Genomic DNA, 19,667 nt, shown 5'->3' on the forward strand with positions numbered 1-19,667 from the left:
GGCTGACTATTGTGGGTGGTCTGGTAGGTGTAGCTGGCCCTGGGTCAGTTGGTTGCCAGGCCCTGCCTTGTGTGGAGGCTGCCAGCCACTGGTTGATGGGGCTGGGTCATGAGGTGGCTGGCTTTGGAACCCTGGGGGGCCCTGGGGATAGCACTGGCTCACTGTTGGACAGAGTCGTGGCCCAGGAGACTCTGGGGCTGGTGCCTGACCACTGGTGGGTGAGCCAGGTCCTGGGGTCTGGCTGTAGGACCCAGGGGTCCTGGAGCTGGTGTTGGACCACTGGTGGGTGGGACCAGTTCTTGACACAACTGGCTGTGGGGTCTGGGGTATTCCAAAGCTTGTGTTGGCCTGCTGGTGGGCAGGGCTGGGTCCTGTCATGGCAGGCTGCAGGGCTGTAGTTGTCCCAGGGCTGGTGTCCCTCCTCTGGTGGGTGTTGCTGGTCTGAAGGCTAGAGGAGGCTTACTGGTGGGTGGGTCCAGAGTCCAGTAGATTCTGAGGCTGGTGTCTGCCTACTGGTGGGCAGGCTTGGTCCTAGGGTTCTCTGGCTGCAGGGCCCTGGGGATCCCATGTCTAATGCCTGTGTACTGGTGTGTGATGCTGGGTCCTGGGCCTTCTGGTGGGCAAGGCCATGTCCAGGGATGGCTCAGAGATTCTTTTTTTTTTTTTTTTTTTAAAGATACTCAGTATTTACTACTGCCTTTGGGAAATACATTGACTTTTTTTTTTAAATGCTATTTAATTAATTTATTTATTTATTTTTGGCTGTGTTGGGTCTTTGTTGCTGTGCACTGGCTTTCTCTAGTTGCGGCTAGCGGGGGCTACTCTTTGTTGTGGAGCACAGGCTTCTCATTGCGGTGGCTTCTCTTGTTGTGGAGCATGGGCTCTAGGCATGCGGGCTTCAGTAGTTGTGGCACGTGGGCTCAGTAGTTGTGGCACACGGCTCAGTATTTGTGGCACACGGGCTCTAGAGCACAGGCTCAGTAGTTGGGGCACACGGGCTTAGTTGCTTCGTGGCATGTGGGATCTTCCCAGACCAGGGCTCGAACCCGTGTCCCCTGCATTGGCCGGCGGATTCTTAACCACTGTGCCACCAGGGAAGTCCTGCTCAGGGATTCTTAAGGTTGCCTATCTGCTGGTGGGCGGGGCTGTGTCCCTGCCAGTTAGTTGCTTGGCCTTCGTTGTCGTCCCAGTACTGGTGCCTCCAGGCTGGTGGGTGGTGGCGGGGCTGGGTGTTGAGACTAATAAGCTAGAGGGAGGATTCCAGAATGGCGCTTGCCAGCACCATTGTGTTTGTGGTAGAACAGTCTCCCCAGAATGGCTGCCCCCGGTGTCTGTGTCTGCAGGGTGAACTCCAGCTGCCTCCTGCCTCTCCAGGAGGCTCTCCAAGATCAGCAGGTGGGTCTGACCCAGGCTCCTTTCAAATTACTGCTTCTTCCATGGGTCCTGGAGTGTGTGAGATTTTGTGTGCCCCCTTTGAGAGTGGAGTTTCTATTTCCCTCAGTCCTCTGGGTCCCTCAGAAGTAAACCCTGCTGGCCTTCAAGGCCAAATACTCTGGGGGTTTTTGCAGGACCCCTAGGCTGGTAAGCCCAACCTGGGGCTTGAACCTCTCACTCCTTTGGGAGAACCTCTGCAACTGTACCTATTCTTTCGTGTGTAGGTCACCCACCCAGGGGTAAGGGTCTTGACTATATCACAACTCTGGCCCTTCTACCTGTCTCACAGTTCCTTCTTTATATCTTTTGTTGTAAAAGAGCTCTTCTAGTAGGTTTCAGTCTTTTCATCGATAGTGGTTACTACTTACAGAGTTATGATTTTGGTGTGCCCTTGAGAAGAGGTGAACTCAGGATCTTTCTACTCCTCGTTGGGAACTCCCTCCCATCCCCCCACCCCACAGGTCTTGAGGATAAGTAAGCTCTCAGTCTTGAATGGTGTATGGACTTGATGATTATTTGTTTGTTTTCTTGTAAAGGACTCTTGTCCTTCTTAGTTGATTGTAAACAAGTCATTGGCTTACACATAGGCACACAACATTTTTCCTGATGTATTTATAACACTTTTGGGTTTTTCATTAAGTCTGTGATCTATATTTTGTGTGATGAAATGAACACTAAAAGTTATCATAATTAGAATAGCCTTTGTTAAAAGTGGAGGGACACTACAGAAATTTCTTTGTTTTGGTTTTGGGAGGATTAAAATTCCATAACAGATTGAAAGTCTGAAAGAGGTGAAAGTCTTGGAAGGAGAGTTGAAACAAAAATGAGAAAAAGACCAAACATGACACTGCTAACTAGTTAATGCGAACATTAGTATTATTGACACCTAATTCCATTCCTCACTTATTTTTTTCTTTTAACCAAGCAGGCACCATTGCCATCGTGGGCTCTTTGGAGGTTTTTAGAGTCAGATTGAGAGTGAGGCAGTTGTGCCAGGTTTTAGCATATCTCAGATTGCTTTTTAGGAACTCGGTTCATGTAAAGCTGAAGGCACCCCTTTCCAGAGCAGACAAAGGGTTTAATTAAAGCTGCAGTTTGTTATTGCCTACGTTAAGAGGCAGGAAGGGCAGGTGACATTCTAACCTCAGCCCCACCTTGCTGCCTCTTTTTTTGCTGCCATAGTCTTTGAACAAATGTCTGAGCACCTGTGGTATATACCAGGCTTTGGGCTATGTGTAAAGGCTGTTAGGATGAATAATAAAGCCTGTAACCTCTAAGAGCTTACAGTATGGTTGATGAACCGGACCAGGTGACTACACCATGAGCTGCTTTTATATACCTTCATTTGCAAATATTTACTGAATCTAACGTCCTGCTCTAGCTACTAGGGAATAGCAGTAAACACCCGCCTTCCCCGCAAAAAGTCCCTGTTCTCATGGAGCTTTATTCTACTGGGATGAGGCTTAAATGAATATATACAGGGCTGGCTACGTAATTTGTGATAAAAAGAATGAAAAAGGCTTTTTCCTTCCTTCTGTGGTCTCTCTTTCAACCTGTGGTGGTGTTTATTTGCTACTTAATGTCACACTCCCTTGGGCGTAGGGATGTTTGCCCAGTGAGTGCAGACTCTCACATATACCTGAGGCCCCGCACCATGACTCAGACTCGCCCCATGCCTGTGCCCAGCCCCCTGCCAGGAGTGGAGAGTGGCAGGGGTTGCTGAGTGGGACCAGGGATGCTGGCAGCTGTTAACTCACCCTGGGAGAAGGCAAAGAGGTGGTGTTAGGGGGGATCGCCAAGGCTTGCTAAAAGAGGGCAAGAGAGCATGAGTCATCCAGGAAAGAACAGATAGTTCAATATCGCGAGGCCAGACAATGCTCAAGAAGAAATGATGAGAGATGAGGCAGGGTTACAAAAAAGAGTTACTGTGCCTGTTCTCAAGGAGTTTACATCCCAGATGGAAAGATTAAAAAAGCATCAGTACCTAGAATACAGAGCAATTTAAGAGAAGAGCCATAAAAGAAGTGTCAATAAAGCATGATGGAAAATCCAAGTTATCACATAATTGACGGGGACAGTCTGCTTTATGCATATTGTCCCAGCATGATTGTAAAGAGTAGTCTTTCTTTCTCAGGAGCGTCCCAGTTTGGATGAGAAATTATATTCTCACGCTACACCAGTGTTTCTCAGCCTTTTCCCCCATTATCATCCCCCTAAGGAGCTTTTTTTTTTTTTTTTTTTTTTTTTTTTTTATTTTTGGATGTGTTGGGTCTTCGTTTCTGTTCGAGGGCTTTCTCTAGTTGCGGCGAGCGGGGGCCGCTCTTCATCGCGGTGCGCGGGCCTCTCACTATCGCGGCCTCTCTTGTTGCGGAGCACAGGCTCCAGACACTCAGGCTCAGTAGTTGTGGCTCACGGGCCCAGTTGCTCTGCGGCATGTGGGATCTTCCCAGACCATGGCTCGAACCCATGTCCCCTGCATTGGCAGGCGGATTCTCAACCACTGCACCACCAGGGAAGCCCCTAAGGAGCTTTTTTTAGACACCTTTTCCCTAATTGCCCCTTGCCCCCACCCCATGATGCTTTAATGCCAGAGGTATACTTTATACCTGTTTATGTGCTACAGCCCTTTGGAGGCCCATAAACCATTGTACCACAAACCATCCAAGATTTTTTCATCCCCCAGGAACCAGTTTTGATATTGCCCCCACTGAGACTGATGCTCTGCACAAATGACATAGTAGTATTGTCATTTCTAACTCAGGAGATGTGGTGTGACTGAGAGGTCAATAATGTTTACTATTTCTTCCTTGAAATTGTCTCCTCTTGGTTTTTCATTCTCCTACTTCTTTTTCTACCCTGTAGACTTTTCTCTGTCTCTTTCAAATGATGTTACTTTCTTTTCCTACTTCCTTAATAAAGAAGGTTCTCCTATAGGTCCTGCTTTTCAGAATTTCAAGGAAGGGCCATGAGAAGATTGTCTTCAGTTTGGGGTGCATTCCTGAGAATTCAAGGGGAAACACAGGCAGTAGAACATGTCTCTTCTCCTTGGTGGTGGTCATTCTGAGTTTGCTATTCCAAGACTGGGGTGCACACCAGAAATCTCAGAGAATGGTAATAATGGCTCAGTGACATTTGGGATACAGTTGCAACCGCACTGACCAACCCTCTCTATGTGCGCTTAGCACTCATCATTCCCAAGAGAAGATCCAGTTGGGTCAATTTATCACTGACCAGCGCCACTTTGGACACCTCAGAGGCAAGTGGCCTGCCTTATGTTCATCCTACACATGTAACCTTTGGCTTGAGCACCTAGCCCTGGTCTAGACAGGCATGGCCCAGCTGGCAGAGAGTTCATTGGATGGATGTGGCAAGAACCACAGCTCTAAGCAGAAAGAATGCTGGGGGTTTAGAAACTCAGAAAGCAGCCAAGGGCCTGGGAGGCACCTGGAGCTTCAGAACATCCTCTCCAGTGAAGTTCTGTCATCAGGTCTTGTCTCTCCTGTGTTCTCTTGAGATTTCCACAAACTTCCATTCTCTTGGGCAAAAAAAGATGGGTTTGTAAAGAGCTTTAAATGCCCAAACTGAGAAGGGCACACGTCTTTAGTGGCTTTTCCTCCCTCCTGTCTCATCTTCGCTGCTTCCTCACTCCCACATAAACTATAGGCATTCATCAGAGATATTGCAATAAAGTATGATATTGCAATAAAATCACACGAAGTTTTTGGTTTGTCAGTGCCTATAAAAGTTATGTTTAGGGCTTCCCTGGTGGCGCAGTGGTTGAGAGTCTGCCTGCCAATGCAGGGGACACGGGTTCGAGCCCTGGTCTGGGAAGATCACACATGCCGCGGAGCAACTAGGCCCGTGAGCCACAATTACTGAGCCTGCGCGTCTGGAGCCTGTGCTCCGCAACAAGAGAGGCCGCGATAGTGAGAGGCCTGCGCACCGCGATAAAGAATGGCCCCCGCTTTCCACAGCTAGAGAAAGCCCTCACACAGAAACGAAGACCCAACACAGCCAAAAATAAAATAAATTTAAAAAAAAAAAAGATCTTTTAAAAAAAAAGTTATGTTTACACTATACTGTAGCCTATTAAGTGTACGATAGAATTATGTCTAAAAAAATGTACATACCTTAATTTAAAAGTACTTTATTGTTAAAAAATGCTAACCGTCATCTGAGCCTTCAGCAAGTTGTAATCTTGTTGCTGGCAGAGGGTCTTGCCTCCATGTTGGTGGCTGCTGACTGATCAGGGTGGTGGTCACTGAAGGCTGGGGCTGCTGTGGCCATTTCTTAAAATAAGACAGCAAAGTCTGCCACATCGATTGACTCTTTCTTTCATGGACAATTTCTCTGCAGCATGTGGTGCTGTTTGATAGCATTTTACCCACATAGAACTTCTCTCAAAACTGGAGTCAGTCCTCTCACACCCTGCTGCTGCTTTATCAACTGAGTTTACGTAATATTCCAAATCCTTTGTTGTCCTTTGAACAGTCTTCACAGCATCTTCACCAGGAGAAGATTCCATCTCAAGAAACCACCTTCTTTGCTCATCCAGAAGAAGCAACTCCTCATTTGTTCAAATTTTATCATGAGATTGCAGCAATTTGGTCACATCTTCAGGTTCCACATCAAACTCTAGTTCTCTTGCTATTTCCACCACATCTGTAGTTACTTCCTCCATTGAAGTCTTGAACCCCTCAAAGTCATACAAGAGAGTTGGAATCAACCTCTCTTAAACTCCTGTTAATGTTGATATTTTGACCTCTTCCCATAAACCACAAATGCTCTTAGTGGCATCTAGAATGGCAAATCCTTTCCAGAAGGTTTTCAATTGACTTTGCCCAGATACATCAGAGAAATCACTACCTATGGCAACTAGAGCCTTACAAAATGTATTTCTTAATAAAACTTGAAAGTAGAAATTACTCCGTGTTCCATGGGCTGCAGAATGGATGTTGTGTTAGCAGGCATAAAAATATTAATCTCATTTTACATCTCCATCAGAGTTCTTGGGTGACCAGGTGCATTGTCAATGAGCAGTAATATCTTGAAAAGAATCTATTTTCTGAGCAGTAGGTCTCAACAGTGGCTTTAAAATATTCAGTAAACCATGTTGCAAACAGATGTGCTGTTATCCAGGCTTTGTTGTTCCATTTATACAGCAGAGTCAGAGTAGATTGAGCATAATTTTAAAGGGCCCTAGGATTTTCAGAATGTTAAATGAGCATTGGCTTTGACTTAAAGTCACCAGCTGCATTAGCCCCAATAAGAGAGTCAGCCTGTCCTTTGAAGTTTTGAAGCCAGGCATTGACTTCTCCTCTCTAGCTATGAAAGTCCTAGATGGCATCTTCCAATAGAAGGCTGTTTTGTCTACATTAAATATCTATTTGTTTAGTGAAGCCACCTTCATTAATTATCTTAGTTAGATCTTCTGGATAACTTGCTGAAACTTCTACATCAGCACATGCTGCTTCGCCTTGCACTTTTATGGAAACAACTTCTTCCTGAAACCTCATGAACCAACCTCTGCTAGCTTCAAACTTTTCTTCTGCAGCTTCCTCACCTCTCTCAGCCTTCATGGAATTGAAGAGAGTGAGGGCCTTGCTCTGGATTAGGCTTTGGCTTCAGGGAATGTTGTGGGTGCTTTGATCTTCTATCCAGACCACTCAGACTTCCTCCATATCAGCAATAAGGTTGTTTCGCTTTCTTATCATTCATGTGTTCACTGGAATAGCAATTTTAATTGCCTTTAAGAACTTTCCTTTGCATTTACAACTTGGCTGTTCAGTGAAAGAGCTTAGCTTTCACCCTGTCTCTGCTCTCGACATGCCTTCCTCACTAAGCTTAATCATTTCTAGCTTTTGATTTAAAGTGAGAGATGTGTGACTCTTCCTTTCACTTGAACACTTAGAAGCCATTGTAGGGTTATTAACTGGCCTAGCTTCAACATTGTTTTGTCTGAGGGAATACGGAGCCCCAAGGGGAGGTACAGAGACAGGGAAATGGCCAGATGGTCGGTGAGGCAGTCAGAACACACACAACATGTATCAATTCAGTTCTGTGTCTTATATGGGCATGGTTCATGGTGCCCCAAAACAATTTCAATAGTAACATCAAAGATTACTGAACACAGATCACCATAACAGATATAATAATGATGAAAAAGTTTGAAATATTGTAAGAATTACCAGAATGTGACACAGAGACACAAAATGAGCAAATGCTGTTGGAAAAATGGCACTGATAGACTTGCTCGACACAAACCTTCAACTCGTACAAAACGCCATAGCTGCTAAGTGCGGTAAAGTGAAGCGTGATAAAACGAAGTATGCCTGTATCAGCACATCTTTGCCTCAGGCTTTGTTATTCCACGAACTCAAACTAAGGCAGAAGATACCGGGTTCCCGGGTTCCTGGTCTAGAAGGAAGGTACTGGGTTACAGATGGGCATGTCCCTTTCGCCCTGCAGACTCCTTGGATATGGGGAGTGATGAGGCTGGAGCGGGGCCAACATAGCCCCAGAGCAAGGTCTAGGGCAAGGGCCAGTTGCCCAGTTGGAAGGGCAGCACTGACTGGAATATAAACTGCTGACGGGTGTGGCCTGTCTGCTTCATCCTCACATATTCGGCCAACAGCAGGTATTCAAATTTTTAAACATGAAATTGTGTGCTTAAGGTTTTTGTAAAACATGAATTTGTTCAATAAACAAATGCCATTCAGGCACTATGACAAATGCTAAATTGTGGATTCATGATCCAAATGTTATGATGCTACAAATATTTATTTGCTTTCATACTTAACTCATATAATACATACATCTGCCTGCCCCATAATGTTGCAAAACTTGGAGCGTCTCAAGACATCTGAATGGCATATCAGATAATTTCAGAATTCTATTGGTGAAAATAGTAAATGCGAAAGCACTACTTGATGCAAGTAAAGATTTTTCAAAGTAAAATATCCTTTCTTTTTTTCGCCTGAAAACCATATCTAGATATGCCTAAGTAAATGACAAGATGGTATTCTTGAAAACCTGGTCCATTTATTTAATACACATTTATTGAGTGTTTATCACGTGTCAGGCACTGCGCTAGGCCTTGGTGATACCAAATGGTTGGCTTAGTCTCTGCTACAGAAATGAGTTTGATATTATAGGGAAGTTGTCCAAGTTAATAATTACAAAATGAATCTGGGATGCTGTGATAAAATGACAGAGACCCTTTCCTCTTGTGGGGGGTGGCATGAGGAAGCAGAGAGAAAAAGACTCCTGGAGGCTACCCCTGAGCTATTCAAAGGATGGGTAAGAGTTACCCAGGTGAAGAAAAACTGTTCTTGACAAGCAGATGAGTATGGCAGTCTGAGAGGAAATAAAGGCAAGGCTTCCCACAAATGCCACTTTTATGGTTTTTGACAACTCTACATAGCACCAGTAATAACTTAATATTTTTCTTAAATATCACTTTAATTTTTAAAAATTTTTTACTGACATACCTACTTCAGCTGTATCTTAAGCAATACATGAGAAATCTAGGGTATGGTGTGTTAATTATACATTTGCTAGTACTAATATTAAAACACTTACTAAATGGATACCCTTTTACTCTCTTAAAATCATCTCATCAATTGAATTGTATCGAACTGTAGGAAAAACAAAATGGAACTCTTGTTTAATTTAATATACCCCTTACCCTGCAACAGGAGATAATTCGTTTTAGATGCCACTTTTTTTCCTAGTAGAATTACTATACTTTAAAATGGTTCAAAATAACGTACAATAACCTTCAAAGCAACGGAAAAGTCTGAGTTAATTTTCTGGCACCTTGAGGCAAAGGGACCCGAGCTTTTGATCTTAATCCCCATCAAGTAATGAGGCAGCATACTTTCGACCGTTTTGATTTGAAATTCATTCTCTTGTATTAAGAAAACAAAACAAACAAAAAACCTAAAGCAAAGGCAGACATACAAAGGGATTTTTAAAAGCTGGAAAAGCAGTGGATATCGGTGGGAGAGAAGATGAGGCGTAAAATTAGAAGAGAGAAGAAAGTCCGCCCCAGACCAGGCAAATCCGCATTGATGGAGGCAGCGTTTCCTTCTCCAGCAGCCAAACTGCCTCTGTTTTTTAAGGCAAACTTAGGCCGCGTTTCCGCTGAGCGAAGAAAGAAGTCAAGGCGAGGGCTCGACTTTCTGAAAAAAAAAAAAAAAAAAAAAGGAGTCACAGTCAGCACGCAGGACCGAAGAGGCGGAAGCAGCTGGGAGACCCTGCTCGCCAGCATCTTGAATCGACCAGGACGGACCGGCGGGCAACCAGGCCCCGCCCCCAGGACAGGCCTCGCCCCACCCCGGCCGGCCGGCCGCTCCGCGGAGCCGCCAGGGGTCGCTGCGCGCCGTCTGGGCGACAGCCGGTCTCTCTTCCCTGCCTCCCCTTCGCTGCTCCGCCCCCGGGGCGGTGTCGGCGCCAAAATCAAACCCGCCTGGGCCCGCCCCGCCCCTCGCCGCGCTTAGGCCCCGCCGCCGGAAGACGCGCCGCCCGCGCAATGGTAAGAGCAAGGGGAGCGCTCCTTGGTCCCCCTCCTCCACAGTGGCCGGGCTGCAGAGCCCCTCGGCTGCGTGCCACGCGGGCCCGGCGTTGGCCCCCGGGCGGGCTGCAGAGGCCGGCTACCCCGCCAGGTCGACGCCCCAGCCGCCCGGCGCTTTCCGGCTCCCGCCGCCTGAGCACCTAGGCTGAGGCGCCGCGCTGGGATCCCCGTCCTTGTGCCCCCCGCCTCCCTCCCGGGCGGGTCAGGTTAACTACGGGCGTTCGAGAACGTGCCCCGAGTGTCCCACGAACTCAGCAGTCTGTCAGCAAGGCCACGAGTCACTTCAGAAGTGGTGCCCAGGCTCCCCGCTTCCGGCCACCAAGGCGCCGCCCCCGGTGGAGAACAGGGAACGGGTGTCGGCGGGCAGCGCCGGGGGGTTCCCGGGGCCCGAGGAGCTTGCTTGATCTTTGAAGATTGAGTGGTTTGGGGCGTTGTAGCATTTAGAGCCCATTTCAGTATTGCTCACAATTTCCAAAGTGACCTAACAAATCTTCATTTTATGCCAGTTAGAGGATTTCTGTGAAAATGCGTTGGTTTTTACGAAGGGCAGGGCTGCCCTTTTGTGCTTCCGGAGTCGCTTTATTAGGGAAGCACCGTACAGACTTCGTCTTCCTTGCATTGCCTGATGGGTTAAGTCCTGGTTAGAGTCCAAATCGTCTCTTTCTCTTTGTGAATTTAATGTCTTTCTGCTCATCAAATCATTTTCATAAACCTTCAAAGTTTCATCCCCCACCCCCTTCTGTTGGCAGAGAATCAACGTCTAATGAAGTGGATCTAAGATTTTAATATCTTAATTAAGTGGCCGTTATTTTGCCAAGCTGGTGGTGGACGGAGATATATAGGTTGTACGATGTTTATTTGAAGATTCTTGTCCAGATGTAATCAAAACTGATAACGGTTTCTTTGTGGTTAAACTAACAACCCAGCCACCTGGGCATAAAATGGTGTAGGAAGCCAAACAGGCTCACACTTAAATCTGGTACCAGTGTTCCGTGATACCATATTTCTCCTTTATAGAGTTACTGGCCTGATAGAACTGACTACTGAGTACTATGCAGCCCATATGCATTAATTTTTTTGTTTTTGTCTTTTTACCTAATATCTCTCTACACCTACATACCTTCTAATACTAAATGGTTTAATGTGCTATTAACTCTTTTCTGATGTTTACCGCTAGTAATGGAGAAACATGGAACAAGTTAGAATAAAACTTTTTGTAAGAGACATACTTCCTATTTTTCATGTATTATTAAGAACTAAGTTTAGTGTTATGTTGATCAAAGATAACTTTTGTTCTTTTTCCTGATTGTGAATTAATAGCTGTTTGTTTTGATTTTGGTTGCGCTTGCTGGGTAAACAGTTGTTATAAGTCCAAGCATATTTTTGGAATTGGAGAAATGTGGTATGGTCTGCCACTTCTGAGGGCAGCAATTATCATCTACTTTTAATTTTTCAAAATTGTATTAGTGATCAACAGGGCTGACTTTAGGAAATTTTTTTGCGGGAACTTAGTTCCCCAACCAGGGATCGAACCCGTGCCCCCTGCAGTGGAAGCGCAGAGTCCTAACCACTGGACCACTTAGGATTTCTTTAACTCCTAGTTGGAGAAGTTTCCTTCATTGTCCTCAAGTCAAATTTTGAGGCCACTTACTTACTAATTTGAGTGTATCTCTAACTCATACTACGAGGAGATGTTCTTTAATCCTAAGTATTACATGAGCCCTTGTTGATTTTTTGGAGAAATTTCTAAATATGAAGTAATATGGCATCCTTTTACATTAGTTACTTTAATTCTGGCCATGATACTCTCCCACGGTGGTTGGCAATGAAAACTCTTTGTAGTGGTGAAGGAGACTGATGAATAAATTAGCCTGAAATCAGTGTTAACGGATGATACAGCTCATCCATATTTCTTTTTTTTTTTTTTTCATCCATATCTCTTGAGTCACTTTCATAAGCTGTTGAGCTGAGTGATAAGAGCTTTCCTAAAACAGTGTGCCCTCAGGACATTAGATTCTCCTCATTGCCTGCCTCTTATTGGCAGATTCTTGCGGAGTCCAGGGTCTCTCAGGGAGCAGTTTATAATAACAAAATGTTAGGAGCCTTTTCTAAAGCTTTGGCTCTATTTTCCACTGATGCAGCCACAGACTAAATTCCTAAAGGGGTTCTGATTGCCCTACAGTGCCCCTAACTTAACCTTCAGATTCTGGGCTGAGAGAAACAGTGTTTTCAATCCTGGGGCACAATTAAAGCACCTCAAGATTTTTAAAATATGAGGCCAAGGGGCCCCATTTCAGAGATCCTGATTCATTTCTTATGCGATGTGCCTGGGCATCAGCAGTTTTAAAAGCTCCTGAGATGATTCTAATCTCTGTGTATGGCAGTTTGAGACTAACTGGACTAGAGAAATAGCTGAATGGGCCTTCTAACTGAGTGTGGATATCTTGCTTTATTCAGATACTGCAGAAGCCAGTGTGAAGGGAGGCTAATAACGTAGTACTGAACTCTAGCTCTCTACCCTGGGTTTAGTGAACGTGTCTTCGTAGTGTATGGTTTCTTGGAACTGAGATTCCTCTGGTTTATCTCTCCAAGTAAGGCAATAAATGGTTATCACAGACTTCCTTATTATCAGTTCTCCCTGAAATGTATTTATGGGAGTGCAGAGGGGTGTTGTGGGATTTGGGAGTCTGAACGGCCTCAAATTTTAGATACATGGTCCTGAAATTGAGGGCTGGTCTTTACAACTGCTCTTCTAACCTGGCACTAACCTCTGGGAAGGCAAAGGCAGTTCATGTTCTGAAGAACTCTTTTTGTTTTGTTTTGCTTTGTTTTATTGAATGAAAGAGTCTTTAAATGCTATAGTACTTTACAGTTTTCAAGTTTCACACATATGATTTCATATAATCCCATAATAACCCTGTTCTCCCCCCACCCCTATTTTGCCCCTCCCCACATCCTTCTCCCCGCTGGTAACCACTAGTTTGTTCTCTATATCTGTGAGTTTGCTTCTTTTTTGTTTTATTACTAGTTTGTTGTATTTTTTAGATTCCACATATAAGTGATATCATACAGTGTTTGTCTTTCTCTGACTTATTTCACTTAGCCCTCCAAGTCCATGCATGTTGCCACTTTTTTATGACTGAGTCATAAAAATCTATTGTGTGTGTGTGTGTGTATGTACATATGTATATAAGTACATATGTATATGTGTATTATACATATACCACATTTTCTTTATCCATTCATCTGTTGATGGACACTTAGGTTGCTACCATATCTTGGCAAATGTAAATAATGCTACTGTGAACACTGGGGTGCATGTATCTTTTTGAATTAGTGTTTTTGTTTCTTTGGGATATATACACAAAGGAGTGGAATTGCTGGGTTATATGGTGGTTCTATTTTTAATTTTTTGAGAAAGCTGTGCATTGTTTACCACAGTGGCTGCACCAATTTACATTCCCACCAAAGTGTACGAGGGTTCCCTTTTCTCCACATTGTCACCAATTTGTTATTTGTGGTCTTTTTGATGATGGCCATTCTGACAGGTGTGAGGTGATATCTCACTGTGGTTTTTTTGTTTGTTTGTTTCATTTCGTTTTGTTTGTTTTTGGGGTTTTTTTTTTTTTGGCTGTGTTGGGTCTCTGTTGCTACACGTGGGCTTTCTCAAGTTGCAGCAAGCAGGGGCTACTCTTCATTGCAGTGCGCGGGCTTCTTATTGTGGTGGCTTCTCTTGTTGCAGAGCATGGGCTCTAGGTGTGAGGGCTTCATTAGTTGTGGCTCAGGGGCTCAGTAGTTGTGGCGTGCGGGCTCAGTAGTTGTGGCTCACGGGCTGTAGAGCGCAGGCTCAGTAGTTGTGGCGCACGGGCTTAGTTGCTCCGCAGCATGTGGGATCTTCCCGGACCAGGGATTGAACCCGTGTCCCCTGCATTGGCAGGCAGATTCTTAACCACTGGGTCACCAGAGAAGTCCTCATTGCGGTTTTGATTTGCATGAAAGGAAGGTGTTTTAGATAGAACAACATTTTTAAAAAGGCACAGAAATGGGAAAGAGCATGCTGCAAGTGGAGAATTACAAGTAGTTTTTGTATTACAGCTTAAATTGCTCAGTTCTTCATGTTGTTATGGTAAGTTTGAGGTGGGGAGTGGTACCTGTGAGAGATAAGTTGGGGTCAGGTGACAGAAGGCCTTGTATGTCATTCTAGGGTGATTGGATACTTCTGGATGGTTGAGAGTTTTAAGCAAGGGAGTTTTAAGCAAGGGAGAGGCATGGGTAGGCATGGCAAAGGAGAGGTTTGCTTTTTGGCAGCGTAGAATGTGGCTGGAGGGTGGGACAAAGCATGGTTAACAGACTGCAGATATGTAGTAGGGAACAGACAATGAAGGCCTGAACTAAGGTAGAGGTAGTAGGGATGGAGCAGACAGGATCGATTTGAGAAACAGTTAAGCTCTGAAATTGGCAGAACTTTGTGATTGGTTGGATGTGGAGTAAGAGAGATGAAAGAACCTAGGGTGACTGCCAGGCCTCTGGCTCGGGGAACAAGGTAGAATCTAACTGAACTCAAGATCCAGAACAGCAGGTTTGGGGAGTAGATGTGGGAGAGGAGGGGTCAGTTTAGACCTCCTGAGTTTCACGTCTATTCAGCAGACAGTAAGTACGTGAGATTGGAGCTCAGGCGCCCACTTAATCCAATGATATAAAGATTTGAGTTCTCAGCATAGGTGTTTGTTAAAACCATGAAAGCAGGTGAGATCAAAGAAAAGGTGTGAGGAGAGAGGGGATCAGTAGAGAAAGAACCCTGGGGAACTGCAGTATTTAAAATTGTGGACAGAGGGAAAAGAGAAAAAGTTAAACTTCGAGGCTACTTATTTTACCTGTGCAACTCATCAAGGAACATTGGATAATTTGCTGTGAAAAGGGGTTAATGGGTTTCTAGACCACGTACTCTGGAATGCATTCAGAACGGCAATTCCAAATTCCTTTCCCTGTCTAGTGTAGGCTCTCGTTTCTGATGGAGTTTATGGTTGGATAGGTTTATTATTGTTGGTTTATTTATGTCTGCTTTTTACGTGGTATAAAGTATTTTAAAGTTCTTACTAAACAATTTATGTTCCTCTATAATCCCATGCAATTTTTAAGAAAGATGCAGATTACTTCAGAAACATTAGTGTGGAAGCCTCCATGAGAGTACTAGAGATTATGGTTCTCGTTCTCTTTTGTTATTTTCTGTGAATATTTGCATTGAGGAAGTTTGGCGTTTTGAAAATTCAGGCTTTAGCTTTAGGTATATACCCTATATAAAATATATGGTAAAATTTATTATTAAAATACATTTCAGTTACATCTTTTTTAAAATACTTATTTATTTAATTTTATTGTTTATTTTCTTTATTTTTTTGGCTGCGTTGGGTCTTAGTTGCGGCACGCGAGATCTCTTTCATTGCGGTGCATGGGCTCTTCATTGTGGCCTGCGGGTTTTCTCTCTCTAGTTGTGGCACGCAGGCTCCAGAACACGTGGGCTCTGTAGTTTGCGGCACGCAGTCTCTCTCGTTGAGGCACGCGAGCTCACTAGTTGTGGTGCGCGGGCTTAGTTGCCCCGCGGCGTGTGGGATCTTAGTTCCCTGACCAGGGATCGAACCTGCATCCTTGGCATTGGAAGGCAGATTCTTTACCACTGGACCACCGGGTATGTCCCTCAGTTCCATCTTAATTATCTTAATTTCAAGTTAGCTAAAGGGTAGTGACAGGATAATAATAACCTGAAGTAGGCTTTCATTTTCTACTTGGACATGGTTTTCCTTCCTCCAGCCTGCCCTCCACAATGCTACCTAACTCTTATCGTGTCACTCCCTGCTTTAGAAATTGCTCAGTAGCTCCTCGTGGCCTGAAGTAAAGTCTGCTCTCTTTGGCTGGACAGTCAGCCTTCCATAATCTGGCCCCAGACAACCTTTCTCATCTCATCTGCCACTCCACTTGTATAATAATCGTCCCTGAGTGTTTGTCTTTCTGGAGCATTCCATGTACTTCTGTAACACTGTGCCTGTGTGTGATCTGTCCAGGGCACCCTTCTCACCATTTCTCAACTTGCCAAAATCCTGTTCATCTCTAGCCTTCCTAGCTAACCCTCCTCCCTTTCCAGGGTGGAATTAATTTATTCTTTCCTGGGTAGCAATTTGTACATGTACCTGTTCGTTAATTATAAGTAGTTATGTCTATTTATTTTCCCTGAGAGATTAAGTCTTTTGAAGGTAAATACAGTGACTTATTGGCTCATTTGATAAATATTGAACTTCTACAAAATGCCAGGCACTGTCTCAGTCACAGTTCTTATTATTATACTGGCAGCACCTACCACAAGGCTTGTCATAAAGTAGTAGCGTTGTTAAAATCCGTCTTGAGGCCTCGCTCTGAGAGTTATTAAACCTCTTGGTCTCAGATGAGACCATGCATTATTTCTGATAATGTTTTGAACCAAGTTGTCTTAAAAAGCATTGTTTTTGTTTTTAATTGCACTGTTTACTTTTTAACTTTTGTGCTTTAGTCGAAGAAAAAAGGACTAAGTGCAGAGGAAAAGAGAGCCCGCATGATGGAAATATTTTTTGAGACGGTAAGTCGTTTTCCTTAAGATTTTTAGTATTTTGTGTAATTTTCTCCTTAAGTTTATGTCATCCAGTGTTAACTGTACCTTTTTTTATTAGAAATCAATAGTGAACAATTTCCTAAAGAATGAATAAAATTCTACAAACACTTGTGGTTCCTGTGAGCTGTGGAGCATGAAAGAATCCTATCCCAGGATTTGTAGAGTCTCTTCTATCCAGACTGCCCTATACTCTGGCACCATAATTAACTTTCTGAAGCATATATTTGATTGTGTCCCCTTTTACCTGAAAATAGTAATGATAATAGCTCACATCTACTGAGTGCTTCCTAGGTGCCATTCACTATTCTAAGCACTTGGTGTAGTTATCTGATTTTATCCTTTTTAACCCTCTGAGATCCTTATTCTACAGATCTGGACATCTGAGACACAGCCTAAGATACCAGCCCTGGATCTCAAAACAAGAAGTGATAGTACTAGGATAAAAACCCAGGGGGGATCATCTGATTATAGAGATAGTGCTAAATATAGCCTCTTTACATTTATAAGCCTGCATATGGTATAACACGTATGTGATGGTACATAGCCTCCTTAATTTATTCCAGTTATTCGTGCCTGCCACTAACAGGAAATATGTTTGAAGTTTCTGCTCCTAAGTGGCAGAACCAGGATTCAAACCCAGTCACCTGGCTCTAGAGCCTGTTTTCTTCACACGTTGCTGTACAATGGCTTTTCTTGCTTCCAGATTAAAATCCAAACTTTTGACCTACAAAAATATTAATTTCTTACGTCTTACCTCTTGACAGGACCTTCAAAGTCTGGTTTGGCCCCAGCCTACTGGCTATTTTCATTATTTACAAATATTAATATGAAGAAAGTGGGGAAAACGGCAAAATAGAATGTAAAATTAATAAGTAATGATAATACTTGACATTTTCATTTTGATAATGCAGATTCTCAGTGAAACAAGTGAAATATTGTGGGCACTTTTTTTTTTAACTGTTTGCCCTTTAAGCGAAATCTTACTAGTCTTACTTACATACAATGACTTACTAAAAGTCATTGGCAATTCAGAACAGAGTATCATATTAATAATGATGATACGATTAGGACGATAAATTGATAAAGTTTGTAGGTAAAGATTATGACTATTTATTCTGCTGAGTTGAAATATTTTTCCTATGGTCTTAGAGCAAGAAAAGTAGATTTAATTCCTAGCAGGCAGTGGAAAGCTGGGGAGAGTGGTGAGGGAAATTAATTTGTTCTTTATGGTATTGTTGGCTGTTTTTGATTAAAATTTTTTCAACTCTTCTCTCAATGACATTAAGACACTAATGACTAGGTACCATGACTATAATGAGTATTAGAGGTTAAAGAAGTTCAATAGTCAATGAGTTTTTAGGTAAAGATAGGAATTAACTGTATTAATTGATTGATTTCAGTTCATATATTCCTCTACATATTAATTCATATGAATACATACATAGATTTATTTGAAGTTACTAATTCTTTGCCTGTTACACTTAGGAAGAACATGGCCACAGTACAGCTCAAAGATAGAGAACTTGTACCTGAAGTCTGTTTTACCTAATAGCTTTGTGACGTTAAGCAAGTTACTTGACCTAAGTCTCAGTTTCTTCATCTCTTAAAAAGGCTAATAATAATTGTACCTAGTTCACAAAGTTGGTATGAGGATTGAATGAAATAATCTGTGTAAAACATTATAATGCTCAGGTCATAAGTGCTTAATTAAAAGTTATCTAACTTTATAACTGTGTGTCTTCCATGGTATCTTTACACATAGTTTTTTGTTTTTGAGAGCTAGAACCATTGTGTTCATCTCTCCTTTATTATCTCTTTAATGTAGGGGAGAACCAATATTTACTTGAGACCATTTTCTCTGTCCACTTAAATGACCACTTTGGTCCTGAGGCTAGTTCTTTGCAAGCCCATTTATTTACATAGCAACCCCACTGGGGCAGCCAGTATGTCTGGGGCTTTTCCTTGATAACCACATCTAGGCAGATGTCTCAATGAGTTCATGTTCTTTTTCCCAAGGTATTTGCGAATAGGTTTGATTAATTGGGTTTTTTTTAACGCATTAGAGGCCTGAAGTTAGTAATTTACTGCATGTTCTCTGAGACCCTAAAGAATTCTCTTTTAACAGTTTATTCCCAGATGTGCAAAAATTTATTTCACACTCTAGAACCAATGACTTAGTATTTTCCTTAATTTACTAAATCTTAAGTGTACTGAGATGAAGTTACTTTTTTCAACATTTTATTATTAAAGATGAAAGAATTTCACTATGAATACCTATATGCCCAGCTTAGATTCTGCCGTTAACATTTTATACTCTACTTGCTTTATCATATATATATATATATATATATATATATATTCATCTATCCATTCCTTTATCCATCTATCAATTCATCTTTTTTGCAGGGGGTTGTATATCTGGGCTACTGGTCTTTTGTCTGGTATGTTTTGTGAATACTGTCTTCCAGTCAGTCTTTTCAGTTTCTTAACAGTGTGCTTGGATGAGCAGAAGTTTTAAATTTTTATGATGTCTAATTTCCATCCTATTGAAGTTACCTTTTCAAGTTTATATTGGAAGAAATAGATCCCAGCTTTCTATAACAATAATCACAATAATTCTGTTCTAATTGCTGAATACTTCAGTCTTTTCAAATATTTCACTCTTATTATCCAAGTTCTTTTTACCGGTTCAGCCAAAGCTTATTACAAGAAGAAAGGAGTATTCTGCATAGATTTTTTTTCCAACCATAAGATTAAATATTCTCTGTGTATATCTTCCCATAATGTTTTGCTTTGCATGTGGTGGACATGCAGCATGTATAGGTGAATGACTGATAGGCAGCCATAAATTGTATGTTTTTCTTACTTAGGTGTGGCTCTTCCATGAAACCTTAAATGTAAATAAATCTTGACAGCTGTCTGTTTTGCTTTTAGTTAGAACTGCTAATCTGTGATATATGGTATATGCTAAGCAAAGCACTATTTGTGTTTTCTTCAAATCAGTGTCAGAGAAGCTGA

General features: G+C 42.8%; 1 protein-coding gene across 7 annotated transcripts in view; it reads left to right on the top strand.

The window, feature by feature from the left end:
* TRIM2 (tripartite motif containing 2) overlaps positions 1-19,667 on the top strand; it is a 260,093-nt gene that overhangs the window by 171,457 nt on the left and 68,969 nt on the right. For 6 of the 7 annotated variants that reach the window (XM_059922630.1, XM_059922629.1, XM_059922627.1 and 3 more), the window contains one exon: positions 16,551-16,616. In XM_059922630.1, the coding sequence (XP_059778613.1) occupies positions 16,551-16,616 (66 nt within the window). Of the gene's footprint in view, positions 1-9,940; positions 9,971-16,550; positions 16,617-19,667 lie in introns of those variants that run through there. The other variant, XM_059922636.1, reaches the window with a different exon arrangement.

The sequence above is a fragment of the Balaenoptera ricei genome, chromosome 5 (genome assembly GCF_028023285.1).
Source record: "Balaenoptera ricei isolate mBalRic1 chromosome 5, mBalRic1.hap2, whole genome shotgun sequence".
NCBI classification, from domain to species: Eukaryota; Metazoa; Chordata; class Mammalia; order Artiodactyla; family Balaenopteridae; genus Balaenoptera; species Balaenoptera ricei.